This window comes from Microtus pennsylvanicus, chromosome 7 (assembly GCF_037038515.1).
Source record: "Microtus pennsylvanicus isolate mMicPen1 chromosome 7, mMicPen1.hap1, whole genome shotgun sequence".
In the NCBI taxonomy this organism is placed as follows: Eukaryota; Metazoa; Chordata; class Mammalia; order Rodentia; family Cricetidae; genus Microtus; species Microtus pennsylvanicus.
The window spans coordinates 109,843,227-109,867,019 of NC_134585.1; the positions used below are offsets into that span (position 1 = coordinate 109,843,227).

General features: G+C 40.3%; 1 protein-coding gene across 1 annotated transcript in view; it reads left to right on the plus strand.

Annotated features, from left to right (window-relative positions):
* The window catches only part of Capza1 (capping actin protein of muscle Z-line subunit alpha 1), a 43,690-nt gene extending 21,308 nt beyond the window's left edge, over positions 1 to 22,382 (plus strand). The window contains exons 3-10 of the mRNA XM_075981710.1: positions 30 to 81; positions 3,080 to 3,143; positions 3,879 to 4,085; positions 9,438 to 9,517; positions 11,014 to 11,092; positions 16,742 to 16,813; positions 19,853 to 19,915; positions 20,212 to 22,382. Coding sequence (XP_075837825.1) covers positions 30 to 81; positions 3,080 to 3,143; positions 3,879 to 4,085; positions 9,438 to 9,517; positions 11,014 to 11,092; positions 16,742 to 16,813; positions 19,853 to 19,915; positions 20,212 to 20,352 — 758 coding nt within the window. The 3' untranslated portion in view covers positions 20,353 to 22,382. The remainder of the gene's footprint in view (positions 1 to 29; positions 82 to 3,079; positions 3,144 to 3,878; positions 4,086 to 9,437; positions 9,518 to 11,013; positions 11,093 to 16,741; positions 16,814 to 19,852; positions 19,916 to 20,211) is intronic.
* Positions 22,383 to 23,793: the final 1,411 nt, after the last annotated feature.

Below are 23,793 nucleotides of genomic sequence, written 5' to 3' on the forward strand. Positions count from 1 at the left end.
TCAGTGTATTCAAATGCTTTCTTCCTCAGATGTCCGGCTACTACTTAATAATGACAATCTCCTCAGGGAAGGGGCAGCACAGTAAGTACCTCTTAAGCCCACGGTTGGGAGTGCAGCTCTGACAGAGAGCTTGACTAGCCTGTGTGTGTGAGGCCCTCAGTACAGATCAGCACTGCAATCTCGTTCATCCACTGGATTATCTGTGGTGACAGTAAACTAGTACTTTGCAAAGCTAGTTTGAGACACTTCAAACTAAAGCAGTTAATCTTTGTGTTAGTGAGTCCTAAATGAAGTTCACTATCTTTTTGTTTGTTTGTTTAGACTAACACTTTTATTAGTTCATAGTCTATGGCCTTATTGATTCTGGCCCAGGGTTAGATAGACCATCGTGGTGTCTCAAACATGTGACAGAGATTTCTTACTTAATGGCAGACAGAAAGCACAGACAGGCACAAGATACAACCCGAGGACATCCTCCCATCTTTTTCAGCTAGGGCCTACCTCCTTATGTTTCTGGAACCTCCTAAAATTATTGCCGACTGGGGACTAGACCTTCCCAACCAAGCCAAGACAGTCTCTTCAACTATAGAAAACTGTTCTAAGAGCTGTGACCTAGGAAACAATTGAGAACCGTTTGTGGTAATGCTTCATAGCCAAACTATATGTCTTATTTACTTTTCTTTCTCTCTCTCAAATTGGTAGAGGAAACATGTTCCCCCTAAAACTTTTGTTTTCTTAAAACTTAATGTATCAAATTGCTAATTTTTGGTTTTGTCTAGATTTTTTTCTCATTAAAGCAAAATTTTCCTAGTTCATACGGTTTTTGTTTTGTTTGTGTTTTTAGTTTTGGGAGGTAAGGTTTCATTATGTAGCTAAGGCTGATCTGAACTTGCTATGTAGGCCAGGCCGGCCTAATACTTGGCCTCAAAGCAGTCGTGCCTCTGCCCCTCTCTCTCTTTGCCCCTCTGCCTCTCTGCCCTTCTGCCTCTGCCCCTCTGTCTCTCTGACACTGTGCCCCTCTGCCTCTGCAATGCTGAGATTGCAGGTGTGTGCTACCATGCCTAGACATAATGTGGAATCTTTTTACACTGCTACTTATAGAAAAGCTAGCCTGCTAATAAGTATTGATAAAGCTTCACAAATAATAGCTAATTACAGGATAAAGTCATGATTATTCTCCCTGGTCACTGAATCCCAATTGCCGACAGGTGAACTAATCTTACTGAAATACCAGATCCAGCCAGGTTGAATGGTGCATGTCTGTAATCCTCACACTTACTAGGCAGAGGCAAGAGAGTTAGGAACTCAAGACCAACCTCAGCTACATAGCAAGTTCTAGACAAGCAAGTGAGATGTCATGCACAAAAAAATAGTATTTTCAGTCTTCTTTGTCTTCAAAAACATAGTGGTAGGGCTTGTTTGGCTTGGGATTTTTGTTTTGCTTGTTGATTCTTCTTTTAGAGTCATATACAAACAATGACTTTCAAGGGCCCATGTTATCTGGCTTTATCAATACTCTGCTCTGTTCTTCCCAAAATTCCCTTTCAGTTACTGTCTACCCAACTGGCCCAAAGTCTCTTTGTAAAGAGGAAACCTGAATTGAATATTGCTGGAAAGAGGTGGACTGGGGAAGGGGGGAGGTGTACAAGAACATGTTGATGCAAAGCATACAACTATCCCAAAGTTATTTGGGTATGCTATATGATCTGTTTGAATTTGTTACCTAGTAAACAATCGTTTGCCCTGTCCATGATGCTTTGGGGACTAGATTCTGTTGATCTAGGATTTCAAGACCATCACTGTAATTCTCTTCATGGCTGATACCCTAGATATAGTTTACTTAGGAAACAAAAGTCCGCATTGAAGAAACTCCGTATAACTCTCAACATATTACTACTGATACTAGGGTAGAATGACACTCAGAAGTGCTTGAAGGCAACCATGCTAGTGCAAGCAATCTCAGAATTTGGTAGGTGAGAACAGGAGGATTGACATGTGTTCAAGGCTAGCCTGGGCTACAGATTGAAACTCTTAACTCAGTGGTTCTCAACCTTCCTAATGCTGTGACCTTTTAATACAGTTCCTCACGTTGTGGTGACCCCCAACCATAAAATTATTTTCATTACTCCTTCATAATTTTAATTTTGCTGCTATTATGAAACATAATGTATCTGATATGCAGATAGTCTTAGGTGACCCTTGTGCAAAGGTGATCCTCCTCCACCCCTCCCATAGGTTGAGGAACAGTGCTCTAACTCAAAACAAACACAGTAGTTGTCCTTATTTCTGATCAGTACTGGTTGTGTCGATACATAGTTCAGATGTGTCTGCTGGTTTAATTATACTGACAGACACCAAAGCTGTGTGTGTGTTCAAATTCTTAGAGATTTCAGGTTTTTGGAGAACCTACTTGTTAAAGGAGTATTTTCCTGTGCCCAAATAATTTGATTTTTTTTTCTTGGGTAAGAAAAGTTCACCTTATTTCTGGAATGAAATGCTTTAGTCTTTTGGTGTCTAGTACATGGTGTTTCAGTAATCCTCTCCATCATTATTGCTTCCTTTATAAAGTGAAGGAGACTTATTATAGCTGGGTATAAAATATACATAGATAATGCGTTAGATTGGCCTTCTTTCCTATTATTTTGGCGCCAATGCTTCTAACCACAGAATCATTCCCTGATAGTGCCCAGCTTTTCTGGTATAAGTAGGATGTTATAGGTCACATTGAAGAGGGAATCTCATTTTGAGTGAGATGACACTGTTAAGAGTATTAAGCAGAGAATGACATGGTAAGACTTAAAGTTTACAATGATCACCAGCTATGTATTCTGATAACTGTAAGGGGTAGAGGCTGAATGAAGCAAGACAATAGTTGAGAATAGTTGAGAGATAGATGTAATTTAGAGCAGAAACAGTAGACATGGGGGAGTCAGACTTTGATCATACTTACCGTAGAACTGGTGGGTTGAATGTCAAGTGTCAGAGAAAGAAAAGCTAAGGATAAATCCAAAGTTTTTGGATTAAGAAACTGGTAAACAGGAGATACTATTTACTTTTTCAATTCTTTTTTTTTTAATAGTGCATTTGCTCATTATAACATGGATCAGTTCACACCTGTGAAGATAGAAGGCTATGATGACCAGGTAATACTAACTGCTCCTTAAGACGGTTAAATAATCTGATAGCTAGTCTGTGGTTGGCAGGTGATAGAGGTGTAGACATCATCAACAGATAGTAAGTTGGGTGCCAAATATATTTATGTCTTCGGTTTCAAAGTAGTCTGTGTAGTAAGAGATTCTTTGTCTTTCTGGTACTACTGGGCAGTTTTTTAATAGAGAAAAGAATGCCATTGACTTGATATGTAACTCAGTTATAAGCTGTGCATATACAACCCCTGGGTTCCAGAGAGCTACCAAGAAAGAAAATCTAGCAAAAATACCAGGAGATATTAAATTTGTACTAGTTTAAGTTATTCGAGGAATTTGCTAGTTAGGAGATAGGTATGAGAAAAAGATTTCATTTAATACATTTATAAACTATGTAGCTGTATTTCTTAAGTGCTCACAATAATACAGTGGCCCTGAAAAGTTTCATAAATATGTGAAAATGAATACGTTAAAGTTGGTATTGTAGCTAGGAATAAATAAACACATGGAAAATACATTAGATAGAAATAAAAAAGTAAAGTATTGTTGGGAGGAGGAGAAGTTTGTCTATAAATGTGTTTTTATGAGAATAAAAATGATACTTAATTTAAAAGTCAATGTGGGAAAGAAAAGAAATGAAAAGTTAACTTTTCTAGGATATTTTTGCAAAACATGACAAGAATTGTCTTTTTTTTTATAGAGTTACTCATATTTGTAATTCTTCTCTGAAAGGTCTTAATTACAGAGCACGGCGACCTTGGTAACAGCAGATTTTTAGATCCAAGACACAAAATTTCCTTTAAGTTTGATCATTTACGGAAAGAAGCGAGTGACCCCCAGCCAGAAGATGTGGACGGAGGCTTGAAGTCTTGGAGAGAATCCTGTGACAGTGCTTTAAGAGCCTATGTGAAAGAGCATTATTCCAACGGCTTCTCTACTGTTAAGTATCTACCTGGTCCTCCCCGGCTTTGGGAATCATTTTTCTTACATTTATCTTATCCTTCTGAAGCTTTGGCCACCAGACATCACTTCTTTTCTTGTGGTAATGGTCACTTCCCTAAATCATTTCTAAAGGAATATAAGTATATGAAAAGTTCTTTTAAAAAGATTTCTTTTTATTATTTCTAATTATATATGTAAATGAGGGTAGAGGTTGTATGTGAGTACAAGTGCCCTTGGAAGCCAGAGGTATTTTTTTTTAATTATTTATTATATATACAGTGTTCTTTCTGCATGTATGCCTGCAGGCCAGAAGAGGGCACCAGATCTCATTACAGATAGTCGTGAGCCACCATGTGGTTGCTGGGAATTGAACTCAGGACTTCTGGAAGAGCAGTCAGTGCTCTTAACTGCTGAGCCATCTCTCCAGCCCAAGCCTGAAGCATTTGACTCTCTGTAGTTACAAGTGTTTGTGAGCCACCTGATATGGATACTGGAGACTGAACCTGGGTCCTCTACTAAAGTAGTACATGCTCTCAATGAACCATTTCTCCAGCTGTAGAAAATTTTTTTTTAAAAACCTCAGTACACAATAATATAAAATATCTGTATATTATAATTGTTTGCATCATGCTTAGTTTTAATGTGTTTTACTCTTTTTTTTTGTAAGTTGAACCTAGGGACTGGCACATGCTAGGCAAGCATTCTGCCACCTATCTGTATCCCTAGTCCTCATTATAGTTTTTGTTTTGAAACAGTGTCTCACTAAGTTGAAACTTATTCTATAGTCCAAACTGACCTTGAATCTTGTCTTTTTTGTCTTAGTTGCCCAAGCTGGGAATCCAGGCTTGCATCAGGCCTGCCTGCATTTTTAACTTCTTAGCTAACAAATTGTATCTGTTTATAACATGTAAAATGTGATGTTTTGAAATAACACGCTGTAATATGACTGAGTTAAGTGTAGAAACTGGGACTATGTTAGCTTTCCTGCTTTTCCTCTTGTTTTTGTTTTAAATGGGACCTCACTCTAGAGCCTAATCTGGCCTTGAATTTGAGGTGATCCTCCTGCCTCAGATTCCTATGTACTGGTATTACAAGCTTAAACGACCACACCTAGACACCTAGCTAGAGGGAGGGAGGGAGGGAGGGAGGGAGGGAGAGAGAGAGAGAGAGAGAGAGAGAGAGAGAGAGAGAGAGAAAGAAAGAATCTACACATAGTTAGATTTGATGAGTTTGCCTGGTAGTAGTGGTACACGCCTTTAATCCCAGCACTAAGGAGGCAGAAGCAGCCAAATCTTTTTTAAGTTCAAGGCTAGCCTAGTCTACAGAGTGAGTTCCAGGAAAAAAAACAATGAGTTTAATAGGAATGTAGTTAGTTAAGAGCACTTTGAAGCCTGACTGATTTAAATCCTAACCAGGCTATTTAGCTAGTTGTGACTCTAAATTAACTAACATCTCTGTGCCTCAGTTTCCTTATTTATATAATAAAACATAATGTTGTGAGGGTTCAGTAAGTTAGTAGAAGATGTTGACAGTGTCTTTACTATGTGAGCTATGCATAAGTGGAAGATGCCATTATTCTTTCCTGTTTGAGCTTTTCTAAATAACAGAGGAAACACATCATGGTATCCAGGTACAGATTTCTTTTTCAGACATTTTTCAGAAAAAGAAACAATATATTCTCTCTTAGAAATCAACTATCTAATCTAAAGGTACTTACAATTTACCATTTATTTCCATTCAAAGTTTGTCCACTTTTTTATTTGTTTTTTATTTTTATTTAAAAAAACCTATCTTCATTTTACATACCAATTCCAGTTCCCACTCCCTCCCCTACTCCTGTTCCCTCCATCTCCCTCCCCCAGCCCCCCATTCACTCCTCAGAGAGGGTAAGGCACATTGCTTTGAGGAAGGACCAAGGCCATCCCTACTATATCTAGACTGAGCAAGGTATCCCTCCAAAGAGATCAGGCTCCAAAAAGCCTGCCAGTGACCCCTTACTCTGACCCAGCCATACAACTGTCACCCATATTCAGAGGGCCTAGTTTGGTCCTCTGTTGGTTCTTTCCCTGTCCGGCCAGAGTTGGTGAGTTCCCATTAGCTCAGGTAAGCTGTTTCATTGGGTGAACCCATCATGGTCTTGACCTCTTTGCTCATATTCTCACTTATCCCACTCTTCAACTGGACTTTGGAAACTCAGCTCAGTGCTCCGCTGCGGGTCTCTGACTCTTGTTTCTATCAGTTCCTGGATGAAGGTTCTGTGGTGACATTTAAGATAGTGATCAATCTGACTACAGGACAAGGCCAGTTTGGGCACCCTCTCCTCTATTGCTTAGGGTATTATCTGGGGATTTCTGGGAATTTCTCAAGTGTCAGGGTTCTTGCTAGTCCCATAATGGCTCCCTCAATCAAGATATCTTTTTCCTTGCTCTCTGCTTCTGTCTTTCCCCCACCTTGACTATCCTGTTCCCTCAAGTTCTCCTCCCCCTCTCTTTTTGTTTGTTTTGGAGACAGGATCTCACTGTGTAGCACTGGCTGGGCTAGAAGTCACTGTGTAGACCAGGCTGACCTCAAATTCAGAGATCTTAATCTGGAGAGCTCAATGCCAAAGAACCCTACTGAGGCCCTTTTTCATTTCTTTGAGTTATATGAGTAACAGAAGGTGATAGAATTGCCCCAGTGCTGCCAGCAGTATCCTAGTAACCCTTAGCATCCTGAGGTGCTCCTAATTTCATCTCACTCTGTCATTTTTCCTGTACATTGTAATGTGCTTCAGACATTTTCTATTGTTGGATGAGCATCTAATCTACTACATCTAATTAGAATTAAGACTGACTGAAATTGTATTTGTTTCTCCGTAGTCATAAATCTTATTCTTCCTTCCATTATACTTGAATCTGAGGCAGAAGGATTTTTTCTTGATTTTATACTATCCTTTGTCTTCAGGATAGCTATATACTTTGTTTTTTCTTCTGGTATATTCCTCCATTACCTAGGTATATGGTCTTGGTTTTGTTTCTGAGACAATCTCATGTAGGCTTTCTTTCGTCTTCCTGTCTTAACTTCCCAGGTGCTGGGATTACAAGCATGTGCCACCATGCCTAAATTTAGAAAGTCTTAACTCTCTTGTCTTTAAAGGGAGGTAAACCTGTCTCAATCACAATAATTTCTATAAATTGCTTGTTTCTTTAACCTCCTCTTTGTACTTGCTGTTTGTTCCTCCTCTCTGTTTTCTCCTTTCCTCAGGCTTGCACTTGGTATTCCACCAGGAAACCAAGGACATTTTCCCCTGTTAGTGTATTTACTCATTAGCAGTACAAGTCTGAACCTTTGACTTTTCATTGTCTTCGCCATTCTATACAAACTGCTTTCTGAGCTTACCGAGCCAGCCAATTGGTTCCTTAATTTCTTCTTCTTTCTTTCTTTCTTCCTTCCTTCCTTCCTTCCTTCCTTCCTTCCTTCCTTTTTTTTTTTTTTTTTGATCTTGGAACTAGCTCTTGTAGAACAGGCTGGCCTCAAACTCACAGAGATCCGCCTGCCTCTGCCTCCCGAGTGCTGGGATTAAAGGCGTGCGCCACCACCGCCCAGCCCAAGCACTGGTATTAAAGGTGTACGCTACCACTACTCTGCAGTTCCTTAATTTCTACACGGCATTTCACATGCGGGTTTCCGAAATGATTTTTTGCTAAGTTGCTTTGCCAACACCATCAGTTTTCTTCCATATTTTGCATTTAGGCATTCCCCAAAGTTAGATTTCTCTTTCTGAAGGTTTATAGTCTAACCAGGTATCAGGAATCATGTCTGTAATTCCAGCAATTGGGAACTTGATAAAAGGGAATTGATGTAGATTTGATGGCCATCTTGGCATACATTGTGTGCTATAAGTTCAGGCCAGCATGAGTAACAGAGTATGAGGTACTGTTTCACGATGAAACCAAGAAAACAAAAGCCACAAAGAGGTGCAGTTAATATAGGCAAAGTCGAGTGTGGGCTCACACCTAGAATTTCAACACTTGAGAGTGCTAAGGGAGGAAGATTGCCAGCCTGGGCTACAGAATGAGACCCTGTCTCAAACAGACAAACAAAAACGAAAATAACACTACAGATACATTTGAGACTCTAAAGTACTGATGTTTGCTTTGCTGTCTTTGGTGATTTGCATTTCTATTCACATCCCTGTCACTTCCGCTCTAAAATTGATATTTCTAAATGCTAGTTAAAGCTTTTGTCTGGGTTTCCCAGTCTGCTGATGGCACCACCTTGGTCCACATCATTGAGGTGTAGAAATACTTGACTTCTTTTTCCCTTTGCCCTTTGATTACAACATACAGCTAGACTTCTGTTTTAGTTAGGATTAGCACTGCTATGATGAAACACGATGACTAAAAGCAAGTTTAGTAGGGAAGGCCTTGTTTGGTTTATACTTCCACATCGTAGTCTGTCCTTGAAGGAAGTCAAGGCAGGAACTCTGCAGGGCAAGAACCTGGAGGCAGGAGCTGATACAGAGGCCATGGAGGGGTGCTGCTTACTCGCTTGCTTCCCACGACTTGCTCAGCCGGCTTTCTTGTAGAAATCAGAACCACCAGCTCAGGGATGGCAACACCCACAATGGGTAGGGCCCTCTTCCATCAATCACTAATTAAGAAAATGCCCTAAAGCCTGCCTACAGCCCAATCTTATGGAGACATTTTCTTTATTGGAGTTCTCTCCTCACAGATGACTTCAGCTTGTGTCAAGTTGACATAAAACTAGCCAGCACAACTTCTGACTGTATCATTGCATTTGCATTCTGTGTAATACCCTTTCTTTCCCTTCTCATCCACAGTGCCCTAGATTATTGCCTAGGTTAATTTGTGGCTTCCTAACCGACCTTAAGCCTTTTATCTTCTGCACCAGTATTGATATTTCTCCTAAAATAATGATTCTGGTCTTGTTTTGTTGTCTCTTGTTTGTAGAATACAGTGTAAACTTTTTACCTACTATTTAAACTCCTTTTTTCTGTTTTTTTCTCCCACTAGTACATCTCACACTCCGCTAACCTGCAGGACCGGTTGCCAGTTTGCATGCCCTTGGTTTCCTGACTGAGCTGTTGACTTGTCTTTAGCCTTGTTCTCTGCCTGTCAGAAATGCACATATTTTGTGAGGCCCAGCCTAAATGGTATCTTAGAGTATGATAAGTCGGAAGCAGTAGCCTCCTAGGATTTACTGTGTTCATATCCCAGGAAGGCGTGTGTTATAACCATGTTCTGACTCTGCTCCCTTCAAAGGTTTCGATTTAGCATTCTGCTTTTGTACAGTTTATTATAAAGTGAATGTGTTTTTCATTTTTAACTTTTTTTCCCCCACCAATAGGTTTATGCTAAAACTATAGATGGGCAACAGACCATTATTGCATGTATTGAAAGCCACCAGTTTCAGCCCAAAAACTTCTGGTAAGAAATAGATGTTCTGTTCTTTTTGTATATAATTTATATTGGAAAAAAATATAAAAAACTGAGGTTTTATTTTCAAACTATCTTGGGATAGATTATTTGATTTAGAGTCTTTATTTCTCCATCTTTAAAATTAAGGATTTAATCCTTCCATTTCTAAGACTGTTTTTCTCGTGTGTGTGTGTTTGTGTGTGTGTGTTGTTTTAGTTTTATTTACTTATTATTTTTTTTCAAGACAGGGTTCTCTTTGTAACAAACAGTCCTGGCTTCATTTCTTTTTTTTTTTTCCTGGCTTCATTTCTAAGACTTTTATAATTGTTTCTTTTTGAAAAATGCTGTTTGCTAGCTGGGTAGTATTGGCTCACGCCTTTAATCCCAGCACTTGGGAGGCAGAGGCAGGCAGATCACTATGTGTTTGAGGTCACCCTGATCTACAAGAGCTAGTTCCAGGACAGGCTCCGGAGCTCCAGAGAAACCCTGTCTTGAAACCTGCCCCCCCCCCAAAAAAAAGAAAGAAAAGAAAAATACTGTTTATTATACTGAGTGAGAATATGTAATTCAAGTGGCTACAGGCTTTAGAACAGCTGGTTCAGGAGCAGCTAAATGCTGGACATATTAAAGAATCTACTAGCCCTTGTAATTCTTCTGTTTTTGTATTAAAAAGAAATCTGGAAAATGGAGAATGCTGACAGACCTAAGAGCCATAAATAAAGTATTTCAGCCTGCAGGCTCTCTACAGCCTGGAATACCTTTGCCTTCTCAGTTACCTAAAGAATGGGCTATTATAGTTATTGACTTAAAAGACTGTTTCTTCACTATACCTTTATAAGAAAATGATAGGGAAAAATTTGCCTTCACAGTGCCTACTTAGAATAATTCTCAGCCAGTCAAGAGATATTCCTCCCACAGGGAATGTTAAATATTGGGCGCCTGATAATGTGAGTGGTATTGCAAGAGTTACAAATTGCCTTTATTATGGAGATAGAAAGGAAATGGGATTCAAAGGAAAACCACAAACACACAGAACACTGGACCAGCTCCTGTGTCTTGCCGCTCTGCCCCAGGGAAATATAAACAACAGCATAAACTTGCTTCTGCTTTGACCTCCCAAGAGAGCAAGCACATTTCTTTACCCTGCATATCAGTCCACACATAGTACCATGCCCTAAGGGCCAGTACCCCAAACGCTATTAGCTGAATTAATTCCCACAACAAGTATGTAATTCACAAAGTATGCAGTTGAAAGTCTTCGGTTTTCCTTGATTTGGGGTTGTCCATACCTGGGGCTGATTGTATAACTAACTTAGTGCACCTAAAGCAGGCTCTCCTGACTTGAGAAGACCCTTCTATGATCAGAACAGGTGTTTCTGCCTCTATTGACAATCTTGAGTCTGTCGCATTGAAATAGCTCCACCACACAAACTTCTGTGTCAGAGCACCTTTTTCTTGTGCCTGCTGCTAATCCTGCAGCATCATGTGTATGCTGTGTTTTATAGGAATGGTCGTTGGAGGTCAGAGTGGAAGTTCACCATCACACCACCTACAGCCCAGGTGGTTGGAGTGCTCAAGATTCAGGTAAGAGGGCAATGTATGTATAGATGATGGTTAAAATAAAGGTATCATTTGCTCTTCATTCTGGTATTAGAAATAAAGACTAATAGAGCACTTCCATACGATGAGCAAGGCCCTGGGTTTGATTCCAGTACCACAAGGAGGGGAGAGAGCACTAAAGTATATATTGATGTGAAAAAGAGGTCAGTAGCAGGGAATGGAAGTAGGAGCCTCCTTTCCGGGAGCTACTTAGAAGAGAGCTATTCTGGGTTGATCGAGGATGACTATATAGCACATACTGCTGGGTTACTTTTTTCCTTCAAGGACAACAAGGTCTTTTAGGAATAATCAAACAGTAGTTTTAGGAAAGAATAAAGTAAGTGAGTATTAAGACATTAGGAGGGAACTGGATACCAGGCATGGTGGCACACACCTTTAATCAGAGGCTTGGGTGGGTGGTGGTGCTCAGTGAGTTCAAGACCAGCCTGGTCTACATAGTGAGTTCTAGGACATCCAGGGCTATGTAGAGAGACTGTACCTTTTTTTTTTTTTTAATTAAAAAGAGTGTTAGGCCTGCAGGCATGCATGCAGGCAGAACACTGTATACATAATAAATAAATCTTTTTTAAAAAAGAGTTTTATTATTGAACTTTTATTTTTTGACAGAAAAGTAGATTGTTTTGTTTTGTTTGAGACAGGGTTTCTCTGTGTGTGACCTGGCTGTCCTGGAACTTGTTCTATAATCTAGGCTGACCTTGAACTTACAGAGAACAGAAAAGTTTTTGATTAAACTTAAACTAAAGCAGAGAGGTTCTAGAGAACATCCTGATCCTGTCATCTCCTGGAGTATCAGTAGTCAAGTGGAGCAGATTTTTAATGCTGATGTCAGGACAGAGGAAGCTGAATGGTTGCTATTTGTGTGGGTTATCCTGGTGTCTTTGAAGAGATGTGACATTCTAATTCAGGTGGTTTATTTTCAGTCTAGCTAACTGAGGTCAGACTAAATAAGTCTGACAAATTATACTATCAGTATCTAACCATACCTATATTGTATTGTGTTGCCTTTAATAAAAAACTAGCAAGAGTTGCATTTTCAAAGTATGATTTAAACAAAAGCATGCCTGTGGGAGAGGTACGTAGTCTACTGGTAGAGGGCTAACCTAATCCCCAGCACCAAAAAAAGGAGCATGTAAAGCCTACTACATACATGCAGGTGCTCTTGGCATTCATCTTTATTACATGTATGTTATTATCTACATTTTTACCTTTCTGGCCTCAGGAACATACTCCAGCTCAGGCAGACAGGATAGAAATGCTGAATCTTTTCTCTGAGAATAACCTTCAGTGAACTCTGTGCGCTGATAGATAAATATTGTAACCTGTACCCTACCAATAGAATAATACTGGCATGTTTTGGCAGCAGAGATTGGTTCCCACAGCTGCAACCGGCCCAGCAGTCTCCTTGCAAAACTTCCTCTAGTTTGACTAATTTCTTTTTTTTTATTTATTTATTTATTTATTTATTTATTTATTTATTATGTATACAATATTCTGTGTTTATGCCTGCAGGCCAGAAGGGGGCACCAGACCCCATTACAGATGGTTGTGAGCCACCATGTGGTTGCTGGGAATTGAACTCAGGACCTTTGGAAGAGCAGGCAATGCTCTTAACCTCTGAGCCATCTCTCCAGCCCCCTTGACTAATTTCTTGCTAGTGCTTCCTAAATAGATTACCTCACAAATATGCTAGCTACTTCCCCTCACATCTTTTTCCTGGGGCCTTCCTTATGGAGAGCCCAGCTGAAAATAACAAAGCTATCTTTCTGGTTTTGACAATTAAATCCACAATGTGGCCTAATACTTCAGACTTTTTATAACTATCTTTAATCAGGCAAATTACTATATATTTATGTAAATGTATTTCTTTTTCAGACAGAAATAGTAATTTTTGGTCTGTCTTTTCCAGTGCAAACCTATAGTTAGAACATGCACAGAGTGACGGTTCCTGACAAAATTTTATATAAAGGCCTAACACCTCTTTATTTATGCTTACGTTTTTGTTTGCTGTCTTTTTGAGACAGGATCTCCTGTGGCACCCCGGCTGGCCTTGAACTTGCTCTTATATAGCTTAAGATAACTTTGAAGTGATCCTCCTGCCTCATCCTCTCGGGATGTAGGCATTGGCCACCAACTAGGATTTGTTTGTATGCTTGGGATGAAACTCGGAGTGTTAAAAAAGCTCTTTGCCACTAAGCAAAATTTTCAACACTGAGTTTTGGAATTGTTTTGGTTTTAAGACAGGGTCTCTTGTTTTCCTCTTCTGGCCTAGAGCAATTGTGAGCCTTGAATGCCTGTCCTGCTTCCACTTCCAAAATGCTGAGAATAACTGGCCTGTGCCACTACATGGCTTGTTTTTCTTTCTAACTTGAGACAGAGTGTCACATATACCCAATCTCCTGCCTTGTCCTCCCAAGTTCTAGGAGCTGGGCCTGCCATTTACTTTCCTTTTAATAGTCAAAATAAGGACTAGCAAGATGGTCAGCAGATAAAGGCATCTGCTCTCCAGTCTGATGGCCTGCGTTTATTACCCAGTTCCCAGATGATGGGAAGGAGAACTGACGCCTGCAAGCTGTCTTTTGACCTCCATACATGAACACATATGCACTCAATAAATGATTTGATTTAAAATAAAGTAAAAATCATAGATATTGAACATTATTTGGAAAAGTTATCTAGATACTTACCTTTTATATTTTCCATTGTCAAATTTGTTATTCTATAGATTAAAGTGTAATTCTGAGAAGTAATCATTTTTAAAGACTTAAATGAATAGCAGGCACATTGAAGTTTATATAGTCAGTGGGACTTTTGTGTTTTGGTTTTGTTTCATTAGTAACTGAATTGTGGAGATGGTTCTGCTTTAGAGCAAGTAGAGTTTAAGTTGAATCTAAAGTCATGTTGTTGGTATAACATGCTCATAAATCTGGTGTTTTTCAGATTTTCATTTGAGTTTGTAACATTGAAGCTCACTGCCCTTCTATTCTTTTCCATTCTTGTTGTTGTTTCTGTTTTTGTTTTTCAAGACAGGGTTTCTCTATGTGTCCCTGGCCATTTTAGAACTTGCTTGTAGACCAGGCTAGCCTTGAGTGCACAGAGATCCTCCTGCTGCTGCCTCCCAGTGCTGGGTTTAAAGGTGTGCACCACCTCTGCCCAGCTCCATGTTGTAATTCTTAAGAAGCATAACAGATCATCATGGCCCAGACCTATAGTCCTACCTATGTAGGAGACTGAGGCAGGAAGTATAGAGTGAGACTTTGTCAAAAGAAAAAAAGAAATTAAAATTTAAAAGAACTGTGACAGAAGTTCAAACTAGTTACATATTCTTTTTTGTTGTTTTTGGGGGGTAGAATTTCACTCTGTATCCCATGCTGGCCCCGAATTCACTGTCTAGTCCATCTTGGTAGCAGTCCTTTTGCTTCAGCTCATTCATACATCATACCACCATACCTGCCTTTTCTACTTTAGCTCTGAAAGCATGTCTGGCCTTGCGTTGTAGGTCTTTGACGGGGTGCTTACATAACATGTGGGAAGTCCTATGTTTAATCCTTAGGACTAGATAAGAAAAAAACAATTGTTGATCTTCAGCTGCAGGCAGAAGCAGCAATGATGGGCTTTAAAAGGAAATAAGCAAAGTGCCTTTTTGCTCAAGTGTGTGCAGGAGTAAAGATTCTATTTAGATAGCTGTAACAAAATCCTTCTGATTGGGTAATTTATAAACAGCAAGTTAATAGTTCCCACTTGTATAAGGTGCTTTTATTTTGGCACAATAAAACACTATGACCATAGGCAGTTTACAGAAGAAAGCTTATGGTTCCGAGGGGGAGAGGCAGAGTAGCAAGTGACAGGGCAGCTGGAGCAGGAAGCTTAGAGATCGTGTTCTCAACCTCAGGCAAAAAGCGAAAGAGCAAACTGAAAGTAGAATCAGACTGTGAACTCTCAGAGCCCACCCACCCCTGGCAATGTGCTTTCTATCTAATGCTTTTGCTGAATTGGGGGAGGACACCAACTTTCAGTCCACAGCACTAAGTGAAGAAAATGACATCTGGACACTCTTCCCATCACCTCTAATAAGATAAAGTTTGAATTCTTGATTTGGCTTTTAAGGTCTTTGCCCTCTTCACCATCTAGCTTCAGCTTGGTAGTCCAGTGTGTTGATATATTTGTTTCACATCTGTTCATATAGTGAGGTCTTTGTCCTTCCCTCAACTAAACAAGTGTGCTCCATTCTGATGCTTATCCCCTTGCTGGGTGACCCCATCTTGTCTGCTGAGGACACCACTCTTATGTTCAGTTTTGGGGTTTTGTTATTATTTGTTTTCCATTTTACAAATAGCTTCCCTAATCCTGTTCTGCATGGCCAGTTTGTAGTCCTTTTAAAAGAGTTAAATGAATCTTGTAACTTGCCCAAATCTCCGAGCCTTGCAAGTCTTAGAACTACTGGTATGACTTGTATTCTTCCCTCTTGAAAACTGATTTTTGATTGTAGCTTATCACTTTACCTTACATATTCAGACTGTGTTGCTGTTTTGTGTTATGGGGCTAGAGAGCGAATCTGGGAGGCAAATGCTCTACCACTAAGCTACATCTGTAGCTACAAAAATGCTTCCATCATACAACTTTTTACATATATTTATGGGGAAGGGGTGGTGGATGTGTCATAGTGCATCCAAGGAGGCCAGAGAACAACACGAGGGAGTTGGTTCTCTCCTTCCACCATGTAGTTCCAGGGATTGACCTCAAGTCACAGGCTTAGAAGCAAGAGTTTTTACCCACTGAACCATCTCAATAACCCAACACTTATTTTTGTAATTTTTAAAATATTATTTTTACTTTGTGTGTATGGGTATTTTACCAGCATTTGTGTCTCTGTACCTTGTTGTGTGCCTGGTGTCCAAGGAGGTCAGAAGAGGATATCAGATTGCCTATAAATAAATTTATGAGTGGTTCTAACCTGCCACGTGGATGCTGGGAATGGAACCTGCGTCCTCTACAAGAGCAGCAAATGTTCTTAGCCACTGCACCATCTCCTCAGCTCCTCATTTTTGTGACTTACTAATAAATTTTTGGTTTTCCGTCCTCCCTTTAGCCTTTAAGCTTTTCCTGAACACAGTGTGGTTTACTTGCCAATATTAGTAATTATGCAAAAGGGAAAATATCTCAGTTAGGTACTAGGGTTCATTACGAGTTCTTGATTTTCATGGATAAAATCTGATGCTCAGTGATTTTCATTTTAATTATTTTGATACTGTTAGAGTGGGATCTTGTCACTTGTGGTGGCTCACTACTGTAATCCAAGCACTTGGGAGATGCTGTGTAGTTTGTATGATTGCCTCAAATTCCAGACCAGCCAAACTCTGTTTCAAGAGAAATAGCATGTCAGTGCTGCATTTGTATCATCATGTGTAGTCCAGTGCCTATAATGGAGCAAGCATGTTTGTTAAACTTAGAAATCTCTTCAAAAGATTTTTGATACTCTCTTCATGAATTTTCATACCATTGTGAATTGTCATTGATCATATTATTTATTCTGAGTTGTTAAAAATTGTTCCCTCAGCACTACATACATTTCTGCATGAACTATGCATAACCCTTCTCAAATATTATCTCTCACAGGTTCATTACTATGAAGATGGCAATGTTCAGTTGGTCAGTCATAAAGATGTACAGGATTCAGTCACTGTTTCTGTGAGTATGCAGTCTGGGATATCAACCTTGCTTGTCTTTTTTAGAAAATTGGCTTTGCAGCCGGGCGGTGGTGGCGCACGCCTTTAATCCCAGCACTCGGGAGGCAGAGGCAGGCGGATCTCTGTGAGTTCGAGGCCAGCCTGGTCTACAAGAGCTAATTCCAGGACAGGAACCAAAAGCTACGGAGAAACCCTGTCTCGAAAAATCAAAAAAAAAAAAAAAAGAAAAGAAAATTGGCTTTGCACCTGAGAGACAACTGTGCAGATTTGAACAATTTATGTCAGTGCCTCTTATTACCAAGGATCTGTACTGGTTAAAGTCTTTGACTAAAAAGATAGTTGTCATGTCCTCAAACAACCTTTTTGTTTTTGGGGGGACGTTTTGTTTGAGACAGGTTCTTGTGTATCCTAGTTTGTCTCTAAACTTGTTTGTAGCCATTGATGACCTTAACTCCTATTTTTCCTGCCTCTACCTCTCTACTGCTGAGTTAACAGCATTATAGGTGGATCAGAGCAAACTCCAGGACAGGCTCCAAAGCTACAGAGAAACCCTGCCTTGAAAACCCGATAGATGGGTGGGGTGGAGTGGGGTGGGCGGGCGGGCGGACGGACAGACGGACGGACGGACAGACAGACAAATAGATAGATAGATAGGCTGCTCGGCATTGGTAGGTAGGTAGGTAGGTAGGTAGGTAGATAGGTAGGTAGGTAGATAGATAGATGGGTAGATAGATAGGTAGATAGATAGATAGATAGATAGATAGATAGATAGATAGATAGATAGATAGATAGATAGATAGATAAAAAGCTGCTTGGCATGGCAGGGCATACCTAGAATCTTCACACTCAAAGACTGAGGCAGAAAGATTGTTGTTAGTTCGAGACTGGTACAGACTACAACATGAGATATTATCTCTGATAAAATAATGAAAATTCAGTAAAGTTAAAATATTTAATTAAAAATATGTTGACATAGTTCTTATTTTTTTGGTTTTTCAAGACAGGGTTTTTCATTGTAACAGCCCTAGCTGCCCTGGAGCTAGCTCTGTAGACCAAGCTGGCCTAAAACTCACAGAGGTCCACCTGCCTCTGCCTCCCAGGTGCTGGGATTAAAGCGTGCGCCACAGCCGTCTGGCGTGTTGACACAGTTCTATAATTTCAGCATTTGGGAAGTAGAAACAGGAATATCAAGTTCAAGGCTAGCCTTGGCAATAGGAGACCTTGTCTCAAAACATTTTAACAGGTCATCCTGAACTGTAGAAGAACTTCAAGGTCAGCCCTGGCTGCTTAGTGAGGATTTCTCAAAATATAACTCGAGTTCGAGGCTAGCCCAAGATATGTGAGACTCTCCTTTTAACAAAAGAAAAAGGTGGGGGCTGGAGAGATGGCTCAGAGGTTAAGAGCACTGCCTGCTCTTCCAAAGGTCCTGAGTTCAATTCCCAGCAACCACAGTAGTGGCTCACAACCATCTGTAATGAGGTCTGGTGCCCTCTTCTGGCCTGCAGATGTACACACAGACAGAATATTGTATACATAATAAATAAATAAATAAATTATAATATTAAACAAAAGAAAAAGGTTTCAAGGCAGAAGCCAGGTATGTTAGTCATACCTGTACCTGTAAGCCCAGCTATTAATAAACCTAAAACAGGAAGATAGAAAAGTTCAAGGCCAGGCTGGATAGATAGTTCAATGGTTAGGGTCCCTGTAATTCTGGCTCCAAGGGACCCAACACCCTCTTGAGGATTCTGCAGGAACCTGCACTCAGATATGTATAAGCCTACATACAGATGCACACATATGTACATAATTAAAAATAAAATAATTCTTTAGAAAAAAATAAATTCAAGGCCTGCCTCAGCATAAAAGTTTGCCATGGGGTCCTGTCTTAAACTAAACTTTTTAAAGGACTTTCTGAGGGGAGGTGGGGTAGGGAGAGATGACTCTGAAAGAGGATCACAGTTTAGTTCCCAGCATCCATAGTAGTGGTTTGCAGCCACCTGTAACTCCAGCTCCAGAGGCCTTTTCATTTGGCCTCTGAGGGCAAATATGCACACACGCATATACACATAAATAAAAAAATAAATCTGGAAAGGGGGCTGAGAAACTGAGTGTGGTGGTGTATACCTGTGGTGCTAGTTAGTACTTGAGAGACAAAGGCAAGAGAATTGGACATTAAAGTTGTCCTCGGCTACACAGCAAGTCAGTGCCTGTTGCAATACAAAAGACCTTGTGTCAAAAAAGAAAACATCCCGGGTTGTGGTGGCACACACGTTTAATCCCAGCACCCAGGAGGCAGAGGCAAGAGGATCTCTATGAGTTGGAGGCCAGCTTGATCTACAGAGTGAGTTCCAGGACAGCCAGGCCAGTCAAGGCTATACAGTGAAACCCTGTCTGGGGCGGGGGAAAAAGACAAAACAGAGGAAAAGAAGGCTGAGGCTACAGCTCAGCAGTAGAGTGTTTGCCTGATATGCATAAGGTTCAGTCTGAAGTACCGCACATGCAAATAATTTCAAGATAGGGCGCTATGTTTGGGGAATATTTAATGGTAAAATGGAGAGAACATTGATTCTTATGGCAAAGTCCTAGATTTAGTCATGTCCTTTTTTTCTATCATTGATATATTAATTTATTTGAGGGTGGTGTACCATGCCATTTATACAGAGGTCAACCTATGGAAGTCAGAGTTTTTCTACCACTGTGAAGGTTCTAGTTGTTGAACTCGGGTTGTCAGACTTGAGGGCAAGCATCTTTTCCTGCTGAGCCACCAGGCCCTAGGTCCTTTCGTTATTATTCATAAGCTGTCTAATTTTGGTCAGGTCACGTAAGGTTCTGTTTTGTCATCTGCCAAATGAACATGCTGATAATAGCATATCCACTTCACAGTGTTTTCTTAGGATTAAGAAGAGAGAATGTGCACATGAGCACTGAATAAGCTAGGATCATTGTACAAGTGTCAGTTCATGGGGTGGGCTTTTCTGAGTCTTTTCATTGCTTACCCATTTTTAGAAAATATTATTCCCCTCTTTTATTTCATTAGAATGAAGTCCAAACTGCCAAGGAGTTTATTAAAATCATAGAGAGTGCAGAAAATGAGTATCAGGTAAGAAGATTTGGAAGTGTTTTTTTTTCTGTGGTTTTGTTCAATCCTTTATATCCTTTAGCATAAGAACATGTACTGTTGGGCACTGCTAAGTGTGAGACTACAGACCCTGCAGTTTGTCATTCTGCTTACAATCATGAGACTGTAGCCATGTACCAGGACTACAGATGAGTTTGATTTGCTTTTAAGATTGAAGTGGAGCTCAACATACATGTTGTCCTGTGTCCTTTCTAGCATGCCCTTTGTCTGATTACCTTCCTGTTTACAAACAACTCATCATCAATTATCTATTGCAGACAGCAATTAGTGAAAACTATCAGACAATGTCAGACACCACGTTCAAGGCCTTGCGCCGGCAGCTTCCAGTTACCCGCACCAAAATCGACTGGAACAAGATACTCAGTTACAAGATTGGCAAAGAAATGCAAAATGCTTAAAGGCCAACTGTAGGAGTCTCCAGTACAAAGAAAGAAAAGGATTCAACATGGTGTGGTCATATGATCAATAAGTGATTTATAAACAAACAAGAGTGATATTTTGCTAGTTAACAAAGTTAACAGATCTTCTAGCCTCATGGAATACTGTTGAGCCTACAGCACTGTCTTGATTCTTTTGTGTGTGTGTGTTCTCTGCCTTGTAATTTTCTGTTATCACTATATCTACTTGTAAATCTTTTTTTTAAATTCTGCTACATTTAATGTCAAAGAGATCTATCCTGAAGTCATTTTACTGTTTAGAAAATTTCCTAGCCATGACGTCCTGTTGCTGGTTTTTACAGAGTATTTGGTCAGTACTTTTTACCCCATGCTTTAAAGCAATTCCAGTGCTTCAGTGGCTTTTCCTGATCCACCAGTTGCTAAAGAGGCTATGTTATGAACTGTAACTAAGTGGACACACACTCCTCTGTCTGACTGCTTTGATTGTTTATAGCATCTCACAATTATAGTTTTCATACATTTGGATTGGGGCTTTTTGGGTCCATGTTGGGAGGCAAAGGAAGTTTCTTGAATATTCCATGGCAGCAGCTTCTCTGGGAACTTATTTTTAAATCCAAAGACTTGAACCACATCCCCTGCACATGAACGTTTATTTTCATTCTCTCGTCTCCTCCCATATACTTCCATTGTAGCCATAGATGTCTGCAGGAAGTGCAGCTTAGAGAATGCATTGGGGGAAACCAGGATTGTCAGTCAATCACATGGGCCTATTTTCTTTAATGGAAAGAAATGCCTGATCACCTGGAATGATGGAATGACAGGATCAAACCTGGTGATCCTTTGCTATTCTGTTAGAGGCCAACCTCCAACTGGAGCCCCACCCCTTCCCACACACAATATTCTGAGCATTGTTTAGGCCCTAGTCCTGGGCTTGTCTCTCAGTGAATAGAACTTATGTCTATTACATATCCTTCCTTTCTAGGCCTCAACCCTATGTTTGTCAGTCAATAAAACTCATTCTTATTGTAAAGACACAGGTGCTTTACTATTTGGCAAGGGAATTTTGATGTAGCTAGCCCTGAAGCTTTGTTTTGAGAATTGTCATGTGGAGACTTTTTTTCCCCAAAGTTCTATTATCTTTAAATGTGTGAAAAAATTAAAACACGGGATCAGATTGTAGAAGTCTTGATCCTGTGACCAAGTCTGGCTGCACCAAGTTTTCATTCTGTCTCTCCTTGGTCCACTTTCCTGTCAGTGGCAATACCTGCAGGAATGCCTCAACAGATGTCAGCTTTTTTAGAAGAGTTTTGCCCGTTTGTATTTCTGTTTAATATTCAAGAACTGGTGACATACTGTGGATGTAGTAGAGTATAAAACTTGAAAACCACAGGTGCTGAAGGGATAATGGGTAGCTGTGTTTCAATGCTCTCTGGCAGGCTTGTTCTGTAAGCAGAGGATCAAACGACTATGTTACCCACAAAGCTGGAATGAACCAAAGTCAAAGTGAACTCCTAGGCAGTGTCTGTCTGCCATCACCTGGATTTCAGAGAATGCTAGTGCTTTCTCCTACTAAACGAGATATAAAACTCATTCCAAATTACTCTTTCTCCATCATCCTGTAACTGTGATATAGCTATCTTCCTAGGTATGTTGGAGGTATGCATGTGTGATTTCAGAGCACACAGGTAATGTGATGTGACCTATGACAACTGGTAATGGTGGACTCATTTACATTGTTTACATTTCTATGACCAGGCCTTAGGGGAAGGTCAATTTTTTAAAAAACCAAGTAGTGTCTTCCTACCTGTCTCCAAACACAAGTCAAAACAGAAGGGTGTTTGCTTCAGCTTTGTTTTTTGCTTAGTAATACAGTCAAGCAGGAGTTTGTTTGCGGATGAAAGCTGTGTAAGCATTTTTGTTTATTTCAAATAAAATATATTTGTATTATTTGTCATTGATACTATCCATCCATGCCACACTATCTTCTGTATCAGGTAGTCCAATAGAAATATACCTGTTTTATTCTAAAATTGTGTTTGTCCTTTCTGTCCTATCAGCCTTTGTTCTCAAAGTAAGATATTCAACTATAATCAATTAATTTGTTGAGAATCTTCAGGGCTTCTTAAAATGTGTCCTATTTCCAACTACTATGGACTCAGTAGATATGCAAAGACTTGTAAAGAGCAGCTCCTTTTTAGGTGTGAGTAAAGTCTCTGAGACTGAGACAGAAGGACTGCTGGGAGGCTGAATCCAGACAGGGCTACACAGTGAGTTTCAGGTCAGTCTAAACGACAGGACAAGGCCATTTCCAAGAAAAAAAAAGGGGGGGGGGTGGAGAATGGAGGGGTTGCAGAGAGATGACTCAGCTGTTACAGTGCTGACCTGCAGAAGACCCAAGTCCTGTTTCCAGCACTCAACTACTTGTAACTCCAGTTCTAGGGGCTCCAACACCCTTTTCTGGCTTCTGGGCAATTGCACACACAAACATATTTTTTAAAAATAGCTCATAGGGAGTCTGGGCGTGGTGGTACATACCTTTGATCCCAGCACTCGGGAGGCAGAGGCAGGCGGATCTCTGTGAGTTCGAGGCCAGCCTGGTCTACAGAGCTAGTTCCAGGACAGGAACCAAAAGCCACGGAGAAACCCATGTCTCGAAAAATAAAAAAAAGTCTAAGTTTTACCACTCTCCACCCAAAAGCTACCAGTGACTCAAAGATTTTGTTTGGGACTTCCATCAATGTCAAAAAGAATCTGGTTATGAAAGAACAGGGCCTGAATATGACTGCAGTCACTAGGCAGGAGGTAAGATTAGAAGGATTCCCGCAGCTTAAGCCTGAGTACTCTTTTACATTGGCTTCACCTTAAATGTTTTCTTTTGCAAGTCTGTCTTAGCTACTGATTTTTATCTTGGCTTATTCCGCTTTTATATTCCTGCACCAACTGAGATCCCTTCCTTGGGGGGCATTTAACTGCTCTATTCTTGTAAACATTAAGATAGTTTTTTTTTTTTTTTTTGGTTTTTCGAGACAGGGTTTCTCTGTGGTTTTGGAGCCTGTCCTGGAACTAGCTCTGTAGACCAGGCTGGTCTCGAACTCACAGAGATCCGCCTGCCTCTGCCTCCCGAGTGCTGGGATTAAAGGCGTGCGCCACCATCGCCCGGCACATTAAGATATTCTTGACTTTAACGTGTTGCCCCTATTAGCCTTCCCAAGTTCTTTACATTGATTTCCTTATTCCAGGAAGACTTAGAAAACAGGGTTTGGGAGTTGGCAAGGTTACCACCTTGGTTCAGCAAGTCGTCCCTGCCCTCGAGTGCATGGCCTGAGTTTGTTCCCAGGACACACATGATTGAAGAAAAGAGCCAACTTCCAAAAGTTGTACTCTGGTCTTTATGCTTAACAGTTCTGTTACTTGATAAGCAAGAGGAAGTCAACACCTTGC